Source organism: Pelobates fuscus, chromosome 5 (assembly GCF_036172605.1).
Source record: "Pelobates fuscus isolate aPelFus1 chromosome 5, aPelFus1.pri, whole genome shotgun sequence".
In the NCBI taxonomy this organism is placed as follows: Eukaryota; Metazoa; Chordata; class Amphibia; order Anura; family Pelobatidae; genus Pelobates; species Pelobates fuscus.
The window spans coordinates 374,726,659-374,750,781 of record NC_086321.1 but is presented as its reverse complement, the minus strand read 5'-3'; the positions used below and the strand labels follow the sequence as shown (position 1 = coordinate 374,750,781).

Sequence of the window (24,123 nt, the reverse complement as noted above, 5' to 3'; positions counted from 1 at the left end):
TAACTCACTAATTCCCACGGTATTAGGGAGCTATCTACCAAAAGGCTGAAAGACCTAAATTGGTCTTTCAGCCACATTTACGAATACAAAGTAAAGATTACTTAGTATTAGTAAATTCAGCCCCTACTTGCTATACCGCGAGTAGGGGCGTGTCTAGTAAACAGTGAGCATCCAGTGGCTGCTCACTGTAAAAAAAAAAAAAAAAAAAACCTATTGGCCCCCACCCCTGAATGGCGGGTGGGGGCACTAAAGTAAAATAAAGGGGGGGGGACCTATTGTCCTCCCCCTTCGGCCCCCACCCCTGAGCAGCGGGTGGGGGCCCTAAATAACAATGAGGGGGCAACCTACTGTCCTCCCTCCCAGCCCCCACCCCTGCTCGGCGGGTGGGTGCTCTACATAACAATGAGGGGGGTGGGACCTATTGTCCTCCCCCTGACCCCCACCCCTGGGCGGTGGGTGGGGGCCCTAAATAAAAATTTAATCCCCCCCAAAAAAATAACCCCTACCTACCCCCCTCATCCTAAAAATAATGAGGGGGGGACCCTTATCTAAATACCTGTAAGAAAAAAAAAAAAACTTACCATTTGATGTCTTCTTTCTTCTAAAATCTTATTTTTTTCAGCTTCAAAAAGGGCCAAATAGGGGGGCGGGGCCTGACAGCCAACATGGCAGGACGTGCTCTATGAGAGCTCCAGCAAAAACGGGCAGAAACTTGGCAATCCCGGCTACATTAACAATGCCAGCACCACACGGGATCCAAAAACAAGTGCAGGACCTTACCGGGAACAGAATGACACCCGACTTGCACCGCGTCACACTGCGAGCACAAGCTCCGACCATGCGGCCTAAACTGGAGCGGAGCCCGAGGCCTGGGGGAGGCGGCCGATCCCCCGGCATAGGACCTGCTCCCAAGCGCAACCTGACGACTGCCCCGCTGCCCCCCCCTCTGGACCGGCGGGGGATATCCCGGTCCTCGCAGGGGACGATTACCCCACCTACACAGCTCCAAAAAGCGACGAAACATGAGGCTAAACAGGACTACAAGGGTCCAGTCAAGATGGCGGCCAAAGCACGAACGGCGCCAAAACGCTCCCTCACTAAGCCACCTGAAAGCATCTGGGAATTTCTTGAACGGCTCAGCAATCACTTATGGACCAAACTCCATATCAGAGGCCGGTCCCTCCACTTAGCAATATGTGCACTGGCGGCATGGATACGACCAGCGACCCGGCGCCAATTAGTCAGATACTTACCTACAGCCACCGGAGCGGTCTCAGGTCAGAAACAGAATCAGGGACCGAAGCGGCGAGAGCGGACGACATATCCCTCCGAAACTAGCAGACGGTCCTACGACTACCAGACCGACACAATCGAACCCGCCCGACACACTCCCCACTCAGAGGAATATGACCCTTCCGACCACCAAAGCGCAACCTGGCATATGAAGACCCGCACGGCAACCCGGAGAACGGTACAGCCTCACACCACCAAACCTGTCCTGCTCCAATGCCCCCCGCGACACCCCATCGAGACCGACTGGCCACAGCATATTGCCGAGCGGATTCTTGCTGCCGGGCGGCGGGCCTTAAGGACTGGCGTAGGTTGAGGGCCTAAGGCGGACTGGCTGCATGTATCCCATACCTACCTGTCATTTTGCAGGGATACCTGTTGCTCCTACCTACAAGGTGGTCGTGAGCACCACTGGACTGCCGAGGACTCTGTTTATTTTTCTTTTTGTTTTGCAAAGTACCTAAATCACTCACTGAGGTGCTCCTCACCCGACTACTCAAGTACCAGCCTTACTCACCTCAGCCTTAGCAGAGTGAAGCAGGTACCAGTGGACTGTTGAACTCCTCCTGTTATACTTCTCCTGGTTAGCTTAATTCACTTGCATCTTCAGATATTAATGCCAAATATGGCAATGTAGTCAGCAAGCCAAGCATATATTATTTTACTTGCTAATTAGACCTCCTTGGACTTCCTTTGCTACTCTGATGGTACCGAAGGGTCGGGGCCTACCCGACCTGAACAGCAAGCTTAATGCCTAAATATCATTGTTATTGTTTCACTACTCACCCCACAATCTGCCAGGCAGCTTGCCTACACTTTGTTACTGTGACAGACCCATCCGTCTGGACTAAACCTATTGGGTTCGTCTGATTTGCCCAGTACTTATGGTCCCTGAGAGATCATGCGGAGGGTTGTGACTTTGTACAAATGACATTTCAAATACAGCGGAAACTAACGAAGCGCCAAAGCTACCAAAGTCCTCGAGGTGGCCGACATCGGACAAAGGACCACGTGGCGGCGGCCATTTTAACTTCGAACCCGCCGACCCGTACTATCGACGATACTTCGACAGTTCAACGAAAGTCGAAGTACCGACCCACTTCGAACGGGACTTAGCCATTTTTAGGCCAGCAAGTGACCGACCGCACAGCCCGAACCCAGGGAACTATTTTGGGCAAGAAAAGGTACCTGCGGTCGGTCATAAACGGACTTTCGAGTAACTTTTTATTCACTGAAGGGATTGGTGTGATTTTTGAGAATATTTATGTTTTAAGTATGCTGAATCTGAATATGTGCCTCTTATGTGAATATGATGGATGGATTTGAAGTTATGAAAGTTGTATAAAAGTATATTTCAAACTGTATGTATAATAGGATTATGTGTCACACCAAGGGGAGGGAATGTGTGGGATGTACCATCGATGCCAGTGGTTATTTTATGCCTCCCCTTGGGTGTGGCCTGTGTGTGTGAAATGCAAATAAAAGGCAGGCTGGCTGATCCAGTCCTCAGTTCATGTTTTACCCTCATAATGGAGCTTGGTCTCGTTATTGGGGGAACCGGGATTACAAGTGACTAAAGACTGTGTATGGAGCTCGGAAGGTGGTACCGTAACAACTGGTGGCAAGCGACGGGATGATCCTCAACGCCCAAAGAGACCACTACGACCAGGAATAAATGGAACTACAATACCAAAACCTGAGAAGAGCCACCCTAAAAGACTTATTGGAACAAAGGGGCGGACAGGCCAGTAACCTCAAGAAGAGGGACATTATTGCTTTATTGCTGGAATTGGATGGAGTACCAGCGGCAGAGAGAACCAATGGACCCAGCCCAGACGACAGAACCCCCGAGGAGGCAAGATTTGACCGGGCGGTAAGAATTAGGCTGGCCCATTATGGCCCCAACCCCTCCGCGGAGATCATCACCCAGGTTCAAGCCGCTGTGGAGGCCAGCCTGCTACGCCAAAACGGTGCTGCAGCAGCCCCAGTCACAGCAAACCCGGGGGACAAACAGAAAGTGCCATTTGCGGCCTTCAAAGCCTTCAGTGAGACGGAAGGAGAGATTGACGGGTACCTTGCGGATTTTGAGCGGCAATGTGCCCTGCACAAGGTACCCCCGGAAGACTGGGTTGCTATACTGTCCGGCAAGTTATCCGGCCGGGCCAACGACGCTTTTCGGGCCATTCCGGATGAGGAGATCGGGGATTATGTGACCGTCAGGGAAGCTTTACTTGCCCGGTATGCCGTTACACCCGAGGCATACCGGAGGAGGTTCCGAGACACTGCGAAAACAACTGGGGACTCATACGTTGAATGGGCCTGCAAGGTACATCGCACAGCCGCCCACTGGATGGCAGGGTGCCAGGCGGTGTCAGGAGAAGAGGTGCTGCAGATGTTTTTATTGGAACATTGCTTCGACAAATTGCCAACAGGGGTCAGAGAGTGGGTAAGAGACCGTAAGCCTTCCACTCTACACGAGGCGGCTCGCTTGGCCGATGAGTACACCGACGCTCGCAGACTGGACAATTCCATCACCAAGGCCACCGCCAGAGCGGAATACCAACCAGCCGCTGCCACTTATCAGCCTCCCATGAACAGACCATCCGCACCCCCTCCGTCTGCCCAGTACCAACGTCCACCCGGTTTAACGCCCGAGAGTACTCTGAACCCCTTCGGTGCTACCTGTGCAATCAGCTAGGGCACAGGCGACAGGAGTGCCCGATGAACCGTGCCAACAGGAACCAGTCCTGGAGGAAACCCACGGGGGCCCCTCCCCGAGCACCTCTTCCAGCAGCCCACTGTGTAGAGGAAGAGGAATGCTGGGGCATCTTACATGAGGCAGACCCTGTTCAGGCTGCCCACCAGGACAATCGACAACACCACCGACAGAGTGTAAAGGTCAACGGAAGGGAAGTCAGTGGGCTACGAGACACTGGTGCAACCCTGACTTTGCTCCAAAAGCACCTAGTGTCCGAAGCTCAACATACCGGGGATACCGTGGCAGTACGAGTAGCCGGGGGTGCAGTATTTTGCCTACCCGTGGCCCGGGTACATTTGGATTGGGGAGTGGGCGCTAGACACGTGAATGTGGGGGTCATTAAGGATTTACCCGCTGATGTTCTCCTTGGCAACGACTTGGCTCCCCTTGTTTCAGCCTTTGCTCCCATGGGCCCCGCTGCAGTGGACGCTGTCACGACCCGTGCCCAGACCCGTGCCGCTGAGGCCGGCCCACCTGCTGCTGAGACCCAGGTAAGACTCTCTACCCCGACTTGTACCTTAGACCAGGCCCCGTTAGGCTGGGATACCCCAGAGATGTACGGGAAGGAAACTAGGGAGGACCCGACGTTAGCCAAGTACAGAGCCAGGGCCGACGCTGGGGAAGAAGGAGTAGGTGGGGAACACTACGAGTGGGTGGGGGATAGGCTGTACAGGATCCCGAAACCTTCCCCGAAACCGAATGCCCCTCCGCAGAAACGACAACTAGTAGTACCTGCAAAGTATCGGCAGGAGATTCTGCGGATTGGGCATGACGTGCCGTTGGCAGGTCATCTAGGTTCCCACCGCACAGCTCATAGAATCACCCAAAACTTTTTCTGGCCCAATTTTAACCGAGATGTGCGGATGTATTGTAGCACGTGCGACACTTGTCAACGGGTAGGTAAGCGAGGAGATCATCCAAAAGCTAGGCTACAGCCGATGCCTATCATTGGAGAGCCCTTTTCCCGCATAGCCGTTGACATTGTGGGTCCACTGGCCAGGGCTAGTCCATCCGGTAAGAAATATATTCTTACTGTGGTAGACTACGCCACCCGTTACCCAGAGGCAGTAGCGCTGTCTAATATAGAGGCAGAGACGGTTGCTGATGCCCTGGTTAAAGTCTTTACTAGGGTCGGGTTCCCTCAGGAGATCCTCTCTGATCAGGGAACCCAGTTTACCGCTGTGCTCACCCAGCAGCTGTGGAAGGTGTGCGGCATCAACCCGCTACTTAGTTCACCATATCACCCACAGACTAACGGTCTCTGCGAGCGATTTAATGGCACCCTCAAACAGATGCTGAGGACCTTTACTGACACTTGCAGAGACTGGGAGCGATTCCTGCCTCATCTGCTATTTGCATACAGAGAGGTGCCCCAGGAATCGACTGGGTTCTCCCCCTTTGAGTTACTCTATGGGAGAAGGGTTTGTGGACCCCTAGATCTCATTAGAGGACACTGGGAGGGGGAGACGGAGCAAGAAGGGACCCCCATAGTGCCATATGTTCTGGAACTCCGGGACCGCATGGAGAAACTATCCCTGATGGTAAGGGAAAATCTCCGGGCGGCCCAGGGGAGACAGAAGCGATGGTGCGATCGGGGTGCTCGACAGCGGGTCTTCCAGGTTGGGCAGAAGGTTCTAGTGCTCAAACCTGTGAAGGCAAACAAGATGCAAGCATCTTGGCAGGGCCCGTACAAAGTGTTAGCTCAGGTATGTGATACTACCTATCTTATAGCCAGCTGTTCGGATGAAAGGGTACAACGATCCTTTCATGTGAACATGCTCAAGGAGTATCAGGAACGACCCGAGGATGTTGCAGCAGTTTGTGCCCCAGCTACCGACGACCCAGAGAACTTACCTTTACCTGACCTGTTAGAAAGGGATCCCCAGACCGACCTTACTAGCCTCGTACAGCTAGGTGACCGACTAAGCCCGGCCGAGAAAACCCAGGCAAGACAGCTTCTGTGGGAGAAGCAGGCGACGTTCTCCCAAGAACCCGGGTACACCAACCTAGCTATACACAAGGTCGAGACACCCGGACAGAACCCCCTACGACAACCCCCATACCGTATCCCGGAAGCAGTCCGAGAAGGAATGCGGAAGGAGATACAGGAGATGACCCGGCTGGGGGTTATTGAGCACTCAGTCCGTGGGCGTCGCCCGTAGTCCTAGTACCCAAGAAAGATGGGACCACCCGGTTCTGTGTGGATTACAGGCGGCTCAACGAGCGGACTACCACTGACGCCTACCCGATGCCCCGGATAGACGAGTTATTAGACCGCATTGCCAGGGGGCGCTATCTGACCACCATTGACCTATGTAAAGGGTACTGGCAGATCCCCCTGGCCGAGGATGCTATCCCCAAGTCGGCATTCGTCACCCCGTTTGGCCTATACCAGTTTAGGGTTATGCCATTCGGGATGAAGAATGCTCCGGCTACCTTCCAGCGTATGGTGGATAGGCTCCTCGATGGCTTCCAGGGATTTGCATGTGCATACCTGGACGACATCGCGGTCTACAGTGAGTCTTGGGAAGACCACCTAGTACACGTAGGGGTAGTGCTGGACAAGATTCGGGCCGCCGGCCTGACTCTGAAACCAGACAAGTGCCATTTAGGCATGGCAGAAGTGCAGTACTTGGGTCACCGGGTGGGTTGTGGGAGTCAGAGACCCGAACCTGCTAAGGTGGAAGCGGTAGCTAACTGGCCCACACCTATCACCAAGACCCAAGTGCTTGCCTTCCTAGGGACAGCGGGGTATTATCGACGTTTTGTCCCCGACTACAGCACGATTGCCAAGCCCCTGACTGACCTGACTAAAAAGAACTTACCTAGGCAGGTCCTGTGGTCTCCAGCTTGTGAAGCCGCGTTTCAAGCCCTGAAGCAGGCTCTTGTGAATGCCCCTGTCCTGGCTGCCCCAGTCCCTAACAAACGTTTTCTTGTCCACACAGACGCTTCCATGTATGGACTGGGGGCTGTGCTGAGCCAGGTCGGGGAGGATGGAGGAGAGCACCCTGTCGCATATCTCAGCAGAAAGTTACTACCTCGAGAAGTGAGTTATGCGGCAGTAGAGAAAGAGTGTTTAGCCCTGGTCTGGGCACTGAAGAAACTGAGCCCTTACCTATACGGACAAGAATTTTCTCTCGTAACAGACCACAACCCCCTTGTCTGGCTTAACCGGGTCTCTGGGGACAATGGCAGACTGCTGAGGTGGAGTTTGGCATTGCAGCCTTATAATTTCACTATCAGCTACCGGCCCGGTAAGCAGAATGGGAATGCGGATGGGTTATCCCGGCAAACAGACGTCCCTATTCTCCCTAAGTCCGGTCATCCCCAAGTTGACCCGCCACAGGGTCAAGCCGGGTCTGCCGGAGTGTTCCACAAGGAGGGAGCCATGTGACAGACCCATCCGTCTGGACTAAACCTATTGGGTTCGTCTGATTTGCCCAGTACTTATGGTCCCTGAGAGATCATGCGGAGGGTTGTGACTTTGTACAAATGACATTTCAAATACAGCGGAAACTAACGAAGCGCCAAAGCTACCAAAGTCCTCGAGGTGGCCGACATCGGACAAAGGACCACGTGGCGGCGGCCATTTTAACTTCGAACCCGCCGACCCGTACTATCGACGATACTTCGACAGTTCAACGAAAGTCGAAGTACCGACCCACTTCGAACGGGACTTAGCCATTTTTAGGCCAGCAAGTGACCGACCGCACAGCCCGAACCCAGGGAACTATTTTGGGCAAGAAAAGGTACCTGCGGTCGGTCATAAACGGACTTTCGAGTAACTTTTTATTCACTGAAGGGATTGGTGTGATTTTTGAGAATGTTTATGTTTTAAGTATGCTGAATCTGAATATGTGCCTCTTATGTGAATATGATGGATGGATTTGAAGTTATGAAAGTTGTATAAAAGTATATTTCAAACTGTATGTATAATAGGATTATGTGTCACACCAAGGGGAGGGAATGTGTGGGATGTACCATCGATGCCAGTGGTTATTTTATGCCTCCCCTTGGGTGTGGCCTGTGTGTGTGAAATGCAAATAAAAGGAAGGCTGGCTGATCCAGTCCTCAGTTCATGTTTTACCCTCATAATGGAGCTTGGTCTCGTTATTGGGGGAACCGGGATTACAAGTGACTAAAGACTGTGTATGGAGCTCGGAAGGTGGTACCGTAACAGTTACTAATGACAATGACTCCTACCACGCTTAGCTAGGCATATTACCTGCTGAATACTCTTAACCTGCTTCCACACTCACATATGTTTCACTCACGTAATGCTTGGGTTATGCTTAACTTTAACGCTCACAGTATGCCCCTAGCCCATAATTTATCCCAGGGGAATATCCCCCCCAACGCATAGCCTGTAGCTTGCTGCCAACTGTATTTAACTTGTGGAAAGCTTAAATATTATAACCGGGACGTCTCATCTCCCCTTGTGTATGTAGGTGGCTTGTTTAGCGACATTTACACGTGAGAACTGCCTTGTTAACAGCTACTCTTATAGCACACATATAGTGTTAACTGTTAAGAATTGTATTATATCCATAGTAGCATGATATCACATACGGCGCCTCCACTTATGTTAAGAGACGACAACAAAACTCTATTGCAAAGCTATGTTTTTTCATGATGTCCACCATACATTTATAATTACTAACGGCTCCAAGCGACAACCATGCAGCTTATAATGTCAATCTTTATTATCTGTTTATCTTGTTCACTTAACCCTAAAAATGTGCACTGCCTTCCATGCCATAATGCTGTTTCTCTCTGTATGTCATCTGGTTTGCTCCAGCTATTGTGGCAGAACAAACTTGCCTGTTAATTATTTGCACAAATAAAATAAAGAATTAAAAAAATAAAATAAAAAAAAAGGCCAAATAAAAATCCATAATAACCGATGCACAAAAAAAAATAAAAAAATAAAAAATTTCACCCATGGAGGGCTCCGCGCAGACTTAGCTCTGCAGGGTTGGGGAAGGCTTATAAAGCCTTTCCCCGCCCTGCAATTAGGCTCAGAGCACTCTGATTGGTTGGTTTAGGCCAATCAGAGTGCTCTGTGTCATTTTACAAAGCGTAGGAAAATTCCAAAGAACAATAGGTTCCCCCTCATTCTTATTTAGGGTCCACACCCACCGCTCAGGGGTGGGGGCCAGGGGGGGAGGACAGTAGGTCCCCCCCTCATTGTTATGTATGGCCTCCACCCGCCGCACAGGGGTGGGGGCCGGGGTGGAGGACAATAGGTGTCCCCCTTCCCTTATTTTACTTTAGGGCCCCCACCCGCTGTTCAGGGGTGGGGGCCAATATGTTTTTTTTTGGGGGGGGGGTCAGGGGAGGTTTACAGCGGTATAACGAGTAGGGGCTGAATTTACTAATACTAAGTAATCTTTACTTAGTATGAGTAAATGTGGCTGAAAGACCAATTTAGGTCTTTCAGCCTTTTGGTAGATAGCTCATCTGCTGCACTGGCCAATCACAGCCATGCCATTAGTAGGCATGGCTGTGATGGCTTCTAAGGGCACACGAGTCAAACGCTTGTTGATTGGCTGCCCTGCAGCCTTTCAAAACGCGCCATTAAATCGCTGCACGCCGAACTCCAACCCGAACATACAGTGAAATGTCCGTGTTCGGATCCGGGGTCCAAAAACCGTAATGTTCGGTCAACTCTAGCTATAACCAAACATATTTATCTATCTAGCAAGTACTTATGCATACTGTCTAACTTATTGGATATATATATATTAACATGACTTTATCAGTCTTTTTGGACTTCTCCATTGACGAGTAGACCGTCTAACAACCTGATAAGTCTCTGATTCAGTCTCCATGTTGCAATTTAGTACTTCATCTGATTCAGTGTTGGAACATTTCTGTTCTGGTTCTTTTAGAATGTCTCTTCTATTGCTTCTAAGAATCCTTCCCTCCTCTATCCAAATCATGTAATATCTTGGTTGCACTTGTTCCTCTATGGAACCTTTCTGTAGCCATGTATTGTCCTTGTCCTAAATCCTCACCTTTTCTCCCTTATGCAGTTCAGGTAAAGATTTAACCCTTGAGTCGAAATAGACTTTCTTTTTCTCCTTCTGTTTCTATTTAAACTGCTTTACCTGTGCACCTTTCCTTGTTTCCGCGCGCTCATTCAAACAGCCCATAGGAAAGCATTACTCAGTGCTTTCCTATGGACGTCCAGCGTCTTCTTTCTGTGATTTTCACAGTGAGAATCGCAGAAGCTCCTCTAGCAGCTGTCAATGAGACAGCCACTAGAGGCTGGATTAATCCTCAGTGAAATGTAAAAGTTTCTCTGAAACTGCTATGTTTTCAGCTGCAGGGTTAAAACTAGAGGGACCTGGCACCCAGACCACTTCATTGAGCTGATGTGATCTTGGTTTCTGTAGTGGTCCTTTAAGTGTATGTATGTGCATGCACTGGCGTACATACCGCAGTCGCAGGGGTTGCAGCCCTGCTACCAGGTGCCCGCCGCCAGGTGTTGTGGCTCTGGCCTGCGCAGAGTAAGCACGGGGTGGGTGGGGGGCCCACATATCAGTTTTCGCACTGTGGCCGCATGGGTTGTGAGGACGCCACTGTTGATTAGTATGCATTCGTCTTCCCATTAGAAGTTATGCAGGTGAGTAACCACATGCAAGTGGCATATTGCGATATGCTAGCAGTGCTTTAGAAAATTCACTTTTGCTCTCTTCAGCTTTTCGCATTAGTTTTTTTGACAATTCCAACAGATTTTTCAATCAGACCATTGGACTGTGGAAAATATGGACTTGATGTAGTATGTACAAATTCACATTCTTTGGCAAACTGTGTGAATCAGACATTGGCAAATTGTGGGCCGTTGTCAGTAAACACCTCTTGAGGTATTCCATGTCTAGCAAAGACCTGACTTTATGCATCAAATTACATGGTCAGCTGATGTTGATCTCAATCCACAAAATTCTGGATACAAGGAATGGTAATCAGTGATAATGAAAAAATCTGCGTTGTTACATGTAAACAAGTCAACACCAACCTTTTGATACGTGGTACTTTAAGCATGTGTCACAGGAGGACACTATATCAGAAATGTCTTGGTTCATTCGTGGCCAGAACATTACGTCACTTGCCCTTTCCCTGCATTTTTCAATGTCTAAATTACCTTCATGGATTTTCTACAGGATGAGCTTGCGGAGACTGTGAGGAATAACAATTTTGCTGCCTTCAAAGATTATTCCATCTATGACAGTCAGCTCAGCTCTGCAGTTCCAGTATTATTGGACTTCAACTATGCAACTCTGTTTGACATCAGGCCATCCGATTTGAATAGCACGTTTAACTCTATCCAAAGTAGAATATTTCTCTGTTTCTTGATGGATCATCTGCATCTTTGCATCTGTAATAGGCATAGCTCAGGTGTCCATATCCACGTAAGCTTGAATTTCTTCTGCTACTTTGTCATTTTGACCAGCTGTTTCATCCACTGCTCTGGACAATGCATCAGCTGTATACATCATTAATTCTGGTGTGTATGTCACCTTTAGGGTATAACGTTGCAGTTTGGTCATCATTCTTTGAATCCTTAGAGGACAGTCATTGAGTGACTTTGTGAACAACGCTATCAATGGTTTGTGATCAGTTTCCACGTTAACTGATTGTCCTGAAATAAATTTATCCGTTGCATGCAAGCATGATGCTAAGAAGTTCTTTCTCTATCTGAGCATATCTAGTTTCAGCACCAGACATGGAACGGGAAGCATATGCTACTGGTTGCCAGGTGCTAGTGCTATCATAGTTGTAGCGGCACCCCGGTGTAGTAGGGGGTAACGCCGCTAAAGAGATGTTCCTTCCCCCGAGTATGAAGTCAGCTGCAACAAACACATCCCAAGAGAATAAGAATCAGCAAACGAATATCCCCTCCAAGCACGAGATGAGGCTCTGTGTTGAGGGTTGAAAACAGGCAATCATTTATTTTCAATCAGGGCTTTTATGCCGTACAAAACTCCTCCCCACATCCTGGGGAGATAATACATTTACAGTGGGAATCCCTCCCACTGTACATGGCATAATAATTTACCAGTTTTTAACAATTTTAATAACACACACAATATTTAACTAAAATACAATATACTTGGTGCACTAGCGAACGGAGATCTAGGGGAACAACATATATAAAAATCACCTAGATCTGATGAGCCATTCGCTAGATACACGTTCGTATCATTTACACGAAAACCACATTAAATAAGCTGGATCTCTTTCATGGATATGATGTCCCTTGTTCGGTACTTTGGACCTGTCGAACGGCATAGCAGTAGTTCAACGGGAAAGCACAAATTCACCATGTGGTAAACTCCATAGCGTTCGTCTATTAGTTTGTGCATTTAAAATGGCCGCGACCCATTGTTCTCCCCATGTGTGTTCGTTAGTTATTATTATTATTATTATTATTATTATTGCCATTTATATAGCGCCAACAGATTCCGTAGCGCTTTACAATATTTTGAGAGGGGGGGGATGTAACAATAAATAGGACAATTACAAGAAAACTTACAGGAACAATAGGTTGAAGAGGACCCTGCTCAAATGAGCTTACAGTCTATAGGAGGTGGGGTATTAGAGACATTAGGATAGGAAATATCAAGTAGGAGTGAAGCAGAGCTGGAGGAGAGAGCAAAGCACTGTCCCATAGGAGAGAGCAAGAGACAGGTATGTAAGGGAGAGATTACTCTGGGAGGCCATACACTTTCCTGAAGAGATGGGTTTTAAGGCCCTTCTTAAATGATTGAAGACTAGGGGAGAGTCTGATGGCAGTAGGCAAGTTATTCCATAGGAGAGGAGCCGCCCGTGAGAGGTCCTGCAAGCGCGAGTTGGCCATACGGGTGCGAGCAGCGGTCAGGAGGTGGTCGCGGGCAGAGCGGAGGGTACGAGGAGGGGCATACCTCTGGATCAGTGAAGAGATATAAGAGGGGCTGGAATTGTTCAGTGCTTTAAATGTATGGGTTATCACTTTGAATTGACTCCTATAGGATACAGGGAGCCAATGTAAGGACTGGCAGAGGGGCGAGGTGTGAGAGGACCGACTGGAGAGGAAAATCAGTCTAGCTGCAGCATTCATTACAGACTGTAGCGGGCAATACGGCTTTTGGGGAGACCAATCAGGAGAGGGTTACAGTAATCCATGCGGGAAATTACTAGAGCATGGACAAGCTCCTTGGTAGCATCTTGCGTAAGAAAGGGGCGGATGTGGGCTATGTTTTTAAGTTGGAACCTACAGGACTTGGCAAGATACTGGATGTGAGACTCAAAGGTGAGACCAGAGTCAAGTATGACGCCAAGACAGCGCGCTTGTAGGGATGGACTTATGTGGATATCACTGACTTGAAGGGAGAGTGAGAGAGGAGGATCAGTATTAGGAGGAGGAAAGACAAGGAGTTCAGTTTTAGAGAGGTTAAGTTTGAGAAAGCGTGACGACATCCAGTCAGAGATGGAAGAGAGGCAAGCAGTGACATGTTGCAGGACGGCAGGGGAGAGGTCCGGTGAGGAGAGGTATATCTGAGTGTCATCAGCGTACAGGTGGTAGTTGAATCCAAAAGAGGCAATAAGTTTTCCAAGAGAGGCAGTATAAATAGAAAATAGAAGGGGACCAAGGACAGAGCCTAGTTCATTCGTATAACGGACAGTTCCAGTAATAAAACGAAATCCAGCAACCAAACGGAAAGGAAAGCGATTCTCCAGGGCAGTATCTCCCAATACAAAGGGGTCTGTCACAATAGTCTTGTAGTAGAACTGCTCCTATTCTATTTTGTGATGAATCAGATGATACATTAATGGATTTAGCAGGATTATAAAACCTTAACACGGCTCATGCGTAAGCACTTCCTTTAAGTGTTGCCACGCTGTTTCTTGCTCATGATTCCTGTTCCATGCATTCTTCTTTTCTAGTAACCATCTCAGAGGAGCTATTTTCTCTGACAGGTAGGGTATAAACTTCCCCATGTAGGTTACCATACCTAAAACCCTCTGCATATCTTTTATGTTTTGCGGTTTGTTCATGTTTTCTATTGCTGATCTCATCATGGGATCAGGTCTTACCCCTTTATCGCTGTTGTCTCCCACAAACTTTAGCTCTTTTACTCCTAATTGGCATTTGTCTTTGTTTAGCTTCAAATTGGCTTGTCGAGTAGCTTCTAGAACTTTTCTGAGATGAGAACCATGTTCTTCCTTAGTAGTTCCCCATATGATAATAGCATCCATGGATGTGTCTACACCTTCAATGTGCACGTATAGCATGTGAATAGTTTTCTGATATACTTCTGGGGCAGATGCCCTCTGAAATCTGTATCTGGCATATGGTTAGTTGAACGTACACAATTTTGAACTGTCTGTATCCAACTTCAATTGCTTAAATCCAGAGGAAGCATCTAATTTACTGAAATATTTAGCATTCGCAAATTGCGACATGATCTCTTCACGAGTAGGTAACTTAAAATGTTTTCTTTTTATAGCTTTATTTAAATCACGAGGATCCAGGCAAATACGTAATTTTAAATTTTTCTTATCTACTATTTTTTTTTTTAAATGTTTCATTTTTATTAAGATGAAAAGTGGTGGATTGACACAAATCAGGCTTATCACAATCGACAGTTGGTACATAATGACATCGATATACAAGGTAAGGACAACTTTCAGCGGTATTAAACATCATACTCATGCTGTAACGGTACGTATTAACGGAGGTTAACATTCATGACTACGTTATGAGTGGTGAATAGTGCCCCGCTCATGGAAGCTGGAATCTTTGGGGTGTGTCGGATAGGTACCATGCGTGCATGCAGTACCGCTGTCATTGTACTGTAGCATATTTGTGTGTCCTGTAGGCTGGCCGAGTATTTGCCTTACGCTTCATCTCATGTTTTGGGGCTCGCCATGGCTATGAAAGCCCTTTTTGGTCGGGGGGGGGTGGATTGGAGGAGTTTAACTGGGAGGAGGGTAAGATGTGGGGGGGGGGGAGATTGAGATGCTCTCACTCTATACAGCTTGACAAGGTATATCGAGACAAGTTGGTGCCACTACCTATATCACCATTTCGACCAGGTGCTATTATAGTGGACTAGTGTTCCACTTATTGTATGTGCCATCTTCTCGTACTGTTTCGTAACGTCCACTCTAGCCAGTACTGTCTGTACCTCAGGGACCGTCTGGGTTTTCCACAGAGCTGCTATGCACGATTTGGCAGCTAGAGTTATGTGGGTAACCAGCTCCGCCTCGGAGGCTTTGAGGTCTTGGGGCAACATGTGGAGCAGGTAGTGTTCTGGCTTAAGTGGTATGCGTTGACCTATTTTAGAGTGGATTATGTCTTGGATTTTTTCCCAGTATTGGTCAAGTGCCTGGCAGTACCAGAATATGTGGCTCGTGTTTCCCACTTGGTGGTTGCAGCGCCAACAGTTGCTCTGCACCCCAGGGTAAATTTGGGCCAACCTATATGGCGTGTAATACCACTGCATCCATATCTTGTAGGCTGATTCTACGTGGTCCAAGCACCGTGTCGCCCGCTTAACCACAGTCATGGCCCTTGTCCATTTCGCAGTCTCTAGGTCACAGTTCAGCTCCCTCTCCCATCTGAGCATGTATGATTGTTTTGTAGGTCTGTCTATGTCTAATAATCTCTGGTAACACAGAGAGAGTGGTTTCTTAGGAGTTTTTTGGCCTTGGCATAGTAAGTCAAAGGGGTTTTGAGATTGTAAAAGTGATATTGTCTTGCTGGGAGCTCCTACAATATGTTTTATACGCAGGTACGTAAATATTTCACTGTTTGGTAAGTGGTACCGGCTCTGGAGATCCGGGAACGGCAGCAGCCCTCCCGCCCCATATAGGTGTGCTATTCTCCGTATCCCTCTTTTTACCCACCCGCTGAGGGCCAGGTCATGTGTGTGGTGCTGAAGACTCGTAAGCGGGGCTAGGTATTCCATCGGCTCACTGAGCATTTTTGGGGCCCACCGCAGCCAGAGTTGTAGGGATACTTTGGTTGTTGTAAGAAGGCTGGTGGGACGAGGTTGGGCTTTGGCTGGGATCCAAATCAGGTCCCTGAGGGAGTTGGGTGCATAGGCCGCGCTCTCCAGGTGGTGCCACAGTGGGCAGTCCGGGGAGGAGAGGAGGCGCGCCGTCTGAGATAAATTCGTTGCTAAATAATATTTGGTTATGTGTGGCACACCCACCCCGCCTGTCCCCATAGCCATACTGATGTTCGCCAACGAGACCCTAGGTGGTTTTTTCCTCCAGATGTGTGCGTTAAGGAGGCGTTGGAACACTTTGAGAGTGTATTTTGGTAAACTGACAGGCAGGGCTCTGAAGAGGAACAGTATTTGCGGTAGTATAATCATTTTTATGGCATTTATGCGCCCTAACCACGATGCGTGTTTTGTACTGTTTTCCCATCCCTCCAGCACTTGCTTTGTTTTTGCTAGGAGTTTCCCATGATTATATTGGATGAGGAGCCGTCTAGAAGGTGCCAGTTGTGTGCCTAGGTACGAAATGGAGTCTTTCCTCCATTCAAAGGGATAAAGTGTGCGGAGGGTCGTGAGTTGGGATCTGGGCATATTCAACGGGAGCACTTGCGTCTTTGCTACATTGTTCTTGTAGTAAGAAACTCGGCCGTACTCCCGCAATAGGTCCAGGAGAGCAGGTAGGGAGTCCAGTGGGTTCGCTAGGAAGAGGAGTATGTCATCAGCGAATACCGCTATTTTCTGTGGGCCTATCGGGGAGGGTGTACCGGTAATGCTGGGGTCAGTTTTGATTTTGAGAAGCAAGGGTTCCAACGCTAGGATAAAAATAAGAGGGGATAAGGGGCAGCCCTGCCTCGTGCCATTCGACAGGGCGAATCGTCTGGAGACGAAACCGGAGTTCATAACTGTGGCTCGGGGGGAAGTGTATAGGGATAAGAGCCCAGTCAAGAATTGTTTTGGGAAGTTGAACCTGCGGAGGACCTCCGACATATACCCCCAGTGGAGTCTGTCGAAGGCCTTTTCCGCATCTAAGGCCATCATTAAGCCCTGTGACCCATCCCTGTTCATTATTTCCATTATGTCTAGGGCCCGTCTGGTGTTGTCCTCCACCTGTCGCCCAGGGACAAACCCCGACTGTTCTGGAGAGACTAATTGGGCTAACATGGGGCGGAGTCTGTTCGCAAGTACCTTAGCGAACAACTTAGTGTCAGCGTTAAGGAGAGATATTGGGCGGTAGTTCGCGCATGAGTCAGTGGATTTGCCCGGTTTGGGGAGTGTAATGATAGTGGCCTCTAACATTTCCGGGGGTATGCTGCCTGATTTCAGAATGTAATTAAATAAGGCCGTGAGGTGGGGAAGCAACTGGTCCTCAAAAACCCTGTAGTAGTGAGTGGAGAAACCGTCCGGGCCTGGGGCTTTATGTCTAGGTGTTGCGTGCAGAGCTTTGGATATCTCTGAGGCCTCAATTGGGTTGGTCAATGAGTTGGCCTGCTCGCTGGAGAGCCTGGGGAGGGACACTCCGTCCAGGAAGGTAGCAATGTCTTGGGGGCTTGGTTGGTGCTGGGTTGCCTCTCCAGAAAGATTATATAATCTTTCGTAAAAGTGGGCAAATTCGTCTACTATTGCCTTGGGGTTTCTGATTTTAGCGCCCGTGCTGTCCTTGACGTACGGGATTTTCACCTGAGATTCCCGTTTTTTGAGTTGGGAGGCCAATAACTTGCCTGCTCTGTTTCCCTGCCTATAGTAAGTGGTTTTCAATTTTCGGATTGCACGTTCCCCTTGTTGCATCTGTAGTGCTTCTATGGTGGCCCTGATTTTTTGCACCTCTTGCCTGTCAGAGTGTGTAGAAGAGGCCTTATGGCGTGTTTCCGCCTGTTTTAAATCTGTCATTAGGGTCTTGCTCTTTTCTGTAATTTGGCGTTTTAATTTTGCCCCCTGTCGTATGAGCAGACCGCGTGTAACCGCCTTATGGGCAAGCCACGTCATGGCGACGTTCGTGTCAGTGTAGTGGTTATCCACAAAGTAGTGTGCCAGAGCGCTACGTATCTCAGCCGCTCCCTCTACCCTGTCTATCAGAGACTCATTCAGTCTCCACTGTCCCCGACCCCGGACTGGGTGGAGCGTAGTAAAGACCGATGTGAGGGGGGCATGGTCCGACCAAGTTATTGGGGCCATAGAAACCTCCTCCAGAGTATCTAACCCCTTAGCGTCCACCAAACACATATCTATCCGGGAATATTGATCGTGTACTTTGGAGTAAAATGTGTAATCTCTGGAGGCTGGATACATTGCGCGCCATGTGTCGTGTAGGCCGTGTGAGTGGATGAGTGTAGTTACCTTTGCCCCCAGTTGCGTGGATCTCAGATGAGATGCGGGTTTTCCGGTCCTATCCAGTCCGGGGTCTAGGACACAGTTGAAGTCCCCACATATAAGCGTCTGCCCTCTCTTTTTCTGGTCTATGAGTCGTAAGGCCTTCTTAATGAAGTCATATTGGTTGGTGTTGGGGGCATACAGGTTGGCTACTGTCACTTGGACATCGTTGAGCAGTCCCACAAGTATTAGGAGCCTACCATCGGGGCTCTTGTGTTCTACCTCGCATGTAAATTGCCAGTCTGAGTGAAAGAGGATGCTGACCCCACGAGTCTTATTAGGTGCTGTGGCATGGTAATTTTGTGGGTAGGACGTGGATGAGAATTTTGGTGGGTTGTTAGCCGAAAAGTGGGTTTCCTGTATGCAGGCAACCGAGGCGCGCAGGGAGCGTATTTGGATGAGCGCTAGTCTGCGTTTTTGGGGGGTGTTCAGCCCGTGGGCGTTGAGGGACACTAAACGGAATTTATGGTCAGGCATCAGGGTAGACAATGGGGGAGGCCGTGAGGCCTAGTGGTTTGGGTGAAGCATTGCCCCGTGTCAACACGTGAGTGATCAGGTGGGACGGGTCACTTGTTTTACCCGGTATCTTGTCCAGTAGTGGGGGGGGAGCATCTCGGGGATAGGGGGTCGGGACAAGGGGAACAACCTGGTGTATAACCATAATAACAAAACCATAATATAAAGCAAAGTATATACAGTTCAAACAGCTAATAAGCATCATGTGGAGGACCCCACCGCCGCGCTCACACCCTCTACTGCACTGAGAGGGGGTCACAGCGGCGGGTGGTGTCCCGTAAAGGTATTGGGGGGGTATTCGATAATAGGAGAGGCCTGTACTTCTTCCAGAGCCCAGACCCTTCTGAGCTGGGTTTAGGGAAACGGGTGACTGGTACGTGTCTCTGCAAAGTCCCGTGTGAAGGTCACGAATATGAGCCTCCCCCATGGAACTGGGAGGCAGTGAGAGAAGGGGGGGGGGGGGTTGTGTTCAAATTGCCCATGCTGGGTTAAGTAGAGCCTGCACCCGCTGTTGTTAGTAACAGTTCGGGGCTCCTGAACGGTAAGTCTCAAGGCCTAGTGTCTATATGTCGAGGCCCAGGTTGGGCAACCATTTCAGTGGTGAGGGTGAGGCCAGTTTCTGTGTGCTAGGCTTGGGGGGGGGAGGGAAAAAGGGGGGGGAGGCTGAGTGACCGTACTCACGTGGGTGCCAAAAGTCCTTCGTGCTCAGCAAGTCCCGAATCGGGATAACCATCATAGGGAGTCCCTTGGAGTGTGAGAGAGTAGGAATCAGGCTGGATCCGGCATCGCCGTTCTGGTATCTGTATAATCTCTTAGGCCTTGGTCCAGTCCGCCGGCACCTTCCGTGGGGAGACTTGTGCAGTGGTCGTTTTATGGTCTGGAAACAGGCCCCATATCTTGAGCTTGTCCATTTCCAGAGTCGGATCTTCAATCTTCGTTAGGGAGCCATTCCGCCAGACGAGGAGTTTAGTAGGGAATCCCCACCTGTAGGGTATTTTGTTGTTTCTCAGACATTTCGTGACGTTCACGAAGTCCCGTCTCCTGGCCATTGTCATCGGTGAGAGGTCAGCGAAAAGTGAGATTCCTTCGTAGGTGGCCGGCATCGCTGAGGCCTTCCTCTGTGCCACCAGCACAGCTTCTTTTGCACTATAGTAATGCAGTCTTGTCACTATGTCCCTTGGGACGTCGTGTGCGAGGTTTTGAGGTTTCGGCACTCGATGCGCCCGATCTAGGCGGAGGTCCGCCGGTTCTAGGTTTGGTTGGATTGCCTGGAAAAGTCGCTGGAGGTAAGCTGGCAGCTCCTCTTGTGTTACTGTCTCAGGCACCCCCCGCACGCGGATATTGTTGCGGCGGGAGCGGTCCTCCAGATCTGCCAGTTTTTCCATAAGGCGCTTGTTGTCGGCTTCCATTTTTTGTATTTTCTCCACAATGGAATCATTTGCATGGCAGAGCTCGTCCGTTTTTTCTTCCAGTGCATTGACTCGCGACCCCACTTCATGGATGTCTTTTCTCATGTCAGAGACTGCAGCTTGGAAGTCAGCTTTCATAGAGGTGCGCAAGTCTTTCAGCATGGACGCCAGGCGTTTTTCCGACACAGAGATGCCCTCAGCGGTTGCCGGCCTCGAGTCTGTGTCTGATCCTGCCTCTGAGGTATGAGATGGTGAGTGGGAGCCGCCGCCATCTTGCTCCATGCGTTGTTTGCCGCCTCTCCCCTGTCGGAAGAAATCCGAGGCCCTCTGTGATTTCGGGGGTGCCATCCTGTGTGCTGCCGGGTGTCCTGCCGTTGGGTACCTTTGCAGGTCGTTTCGAGCTCTTTTGCCGGTGTTTTGCTGCTTAACAGGCCGTTCCGATCACGGAGCACTTACAACATGCGACCGCTCCGTCCGACCGGAAGTTCCGCCCCCCTTTCTTATCTACTATTACCATTCAGTTGGTTCATCTATTTTTGCAATGACCTCCATGCTTTCCATTCTATCAAGCTCTGCTTTGAGTTGTTCTTGAAGTGCAAACGGCACTTTTCTGCAGGGATGTACCACTGGCGATACCGTTTTGTCTATCCTGATGATGTGTTCACCTGGCAGACACCCAAGTCCATTAAATAAATCACTGTATTCTTTGAATAAGCCTCCATATTTTGGATCACTTCCAGTTTTTATCACTAGTACTCTAGTGGAATAATGCAGAATAATCAATGCTGACACTCACTTCATATGAACAGCTTTACTTCCATAAGTCACAAAACATAACTTGCAGAGTCGCTGCTAAACTCACAACATGGAGTGCTCTCCTAAGCCCTCCTATGCAGGGAATCCCCCTGCCTCTTAAAGCAACACAGTCCTTTAACATACACATATCACTACAGTGGGTTGACAGGGGCTATAATGGGAGGATAGGGGCTGTGATGGAGGATAGGGATTTCGGGGGAACAGTGGCTTAAGTGGGAGGACTGGGTCTGTGTTGGGGGATAGGAGCTCTGGGGTGGGGGATAGAACTTTGGAAAGGGGTAGTGGCTATAGTGGGAAAACTGGGATTGTAGTGTGGAAGACTAGGGATGAGGGGCTGTGAGCTAAGGGGCTGCTTAAAGAAATTTTAATGAAAAAATAGAAAGCTTAAAGTGCATCCCCCCTTCCTGATACTTACCTTAGGCCAGAAAGGGAGGAACCCAATCCCTGTTGGTCTGGTGGGAAAAGTTGCTGTCTGCACCACAGGAGACAGCTGCTTCTGGCCGGTGCCGGTGGATTGTAACAGAGCAGTGCTGTGGTAATGCATGGTAACCCTATGATACAATAGTGAGCGCCAGTCCTGCCAGGGTTCTCCCATGTCAGCTTGCCTTGCCCAACGGCAGGAGACTCAGCTGGTCAGTGAGGGAGATTTCACCCCCACACTTGCCCGCCACCACCAGTGCGTGGCCTCAGCGGCCTTACAGCAAATCCGGCCCTGGTCCCATTCATCTATAATAATATACATTTTATCGGTATTAGGAGTTACGTCATTAGCTAAGACTGATACAGTTTTATAGTGATAGTGTAATTTTTATCTGTCAAAGCCAAATACAGTAGAGATCCCATCCATTTCCCCTTTTTTTTTAGCTATTTAATTTGGGGTCCCCATTAAGGCTTGGTTTTTGACTCAATGCTGCTTTGAAATGACTGTGTGAGGTTTCAATTCTGTTTATTTTTCTTTTAGGGCTATGCCACTCTGAACATTCTGGATAATATCTGGTAATTCTAACTTCAAGAATCAGATTCTACTAAATTGAAATTCCACTTCTAACCCTCAAGATGCACGGTGTAGATACTCTTACAGATGTTTGACTGATGACCTGACTGATGATTTACGGTTATTTGTGCCTTTTTGGAGCTATTCTCAACTAATCTCAAAGGATCTTATGTTTCATGTAGTAGTGTGATTCCCTTCCTGTGTATTTCAAATAAAATGATAATGTCCCCAAACACAAATAATGTGTTAATATTCTTATTGAATAATTACAATTTATAATATTATTACAGTTTATTGTATTACAGATTATTGTATCATTATAGTTTATTATATTACAGCTTATAGTAAAATTACAGCTTATTATATTATTACAGCTTATTATACTATTACAGATTATTGTATTATCACAGATTATGATACAGTTTATTATATTATTACACATTATTGTATAATTACAGTTTATTATATGATTACAGCTTATTATATTATTACAGATTATTGTAGCCATTATGTGGGAAGAAGACTTTGAATAAATCACCTCCAGATTCTTTTAAAGTGTTTTCAAATGTTTTGACAAATCATAAGTAATTATTTGCCAACAAAACTATGACTATCCCAATATATCATAGTTAAAGTATACAGAGGGTTTGAAAACAATGGATCCGATCTGAAATCGCCACATCTCTGCAACCGTGAACCGTCCATGAATCTTACCACTTGAAAGGGTGTGGCAAAAGAGTTTCAAATTATCACCGCTAGATGCCTCTCCCAGCACACAAACTGCCCAAAGCCTCAGACATTGGCAAAATGGTGACCCCACAACACAAGGCATTTTGCATTCCGCAGTTCAGAAAGATTAAATCTGTAATTACGGTGCAGCGTGCGTTTCAAGGGCGTTTTGGTAAAGAGTATTCGTCATTAGTACCGACAATTTGAGGAAACAGACTGTTTATGTAAGGGGAAGAGCACAGGGCGAACATGCACTTTTGAGGATAATGTGAACGTGTTTTGTGCCGTTTATAGCACTTTCTTTGAATGCAAGCTCGTGTGTTTGTCTGCGGATCCGTGACTGTTTAAGTATGCATGTGCCCATGTGAATGCTAGGATGAGTCTTTGTGTGTGTTCTAGTGTCAGTTTTTGTTCTTGTTCTTGTGTTTTTATTATGGTTGGTGTGCGGGTTAGCCAGGGTTAGGATTAGCAAGGTTAAGTCTGGAATTAGGGGCAGCTAGGGTTAACAGCGTCAAAATTTGACATTGGTCAGTATGCTCACACAGTGTCACAGATAACCATGACTGGACACACAGAACTGAAGAAATCAATCATAATTAAACCATTTCGGAGAAAACCTTATTACTGGGCCATAGAGGGGCCTGGACGGAACACAAAACAGAGTAGTACAGGGCACACGGAGGTCAGGATAACAGAATAATCGAGAAATGGCTAAGGATCAAGGACAATAGACAGGAGAATGGCCAAGGACATGCAGGAGTGCCCGGCCAATGTAAATAGCCAATCTGATAATGTAATATATCTGGTTACACGTGATTAGAAAGGGTTAAATTACAGCATAACTAACATATAGAAAAGGTTCCAGAATGCCCTCTGTCATAAACATGGAATCCTGGAAAAGTCATGGCCATGAAATGGTTAAACCCCTTTTTTCTGTATTAACTGCTGCATTATTCCTATCTCATTGCATTGTGACTGTGATGTCATATATGCTACAGATGACATCACTCCCAGCCTGTCCTTTCCTTTTCATTCATTCACAATGTTCGTGGTAGACACTGCAACCTCGAGGACTGGCTTGGTTTTCTTTTCATTGTTAGTTTCATCCTCTGGATATCTGAGATTCCAGAAGTAAGTTTATCCTGCAATCAGAGAGCTGTAATTATATTGCATCATTGTGGTAATGATATAAATCCATACACTATGTAGATAAGTCTATTGCATATATCTAGAACCTAGGGTCTAAAAAAC

The 24,123-nt window shown here is 48.2% G+C and overlaps 1 protein-coding gene across 1 annotated transcript in view; it reads left to right on the top strand.

Annotated features, from left to right (window-relative positions):
- The window catches only part of LOC134610453 (uncharacterized), a 113,992-nt gene extending 91,625 nt beyond the window's left edge, over positions 1–22,367 (top strand). Inside the window, exon 10 of the mRNA XM_063453417.1 lies at positions 22,111–22,367. Coding sequence (XP_063309487.1) covers positions 22,111–22,149 — 39 coding nt within the window. The 3' untranslated portion in view covers positions 22,150–22,367. The remainder of the gene's footprint in view (positions 1–22,110) is intronic.
- The last annotated feature ends 1,756 nt before the right edge of the window (positions 22,368–24,123 follow it).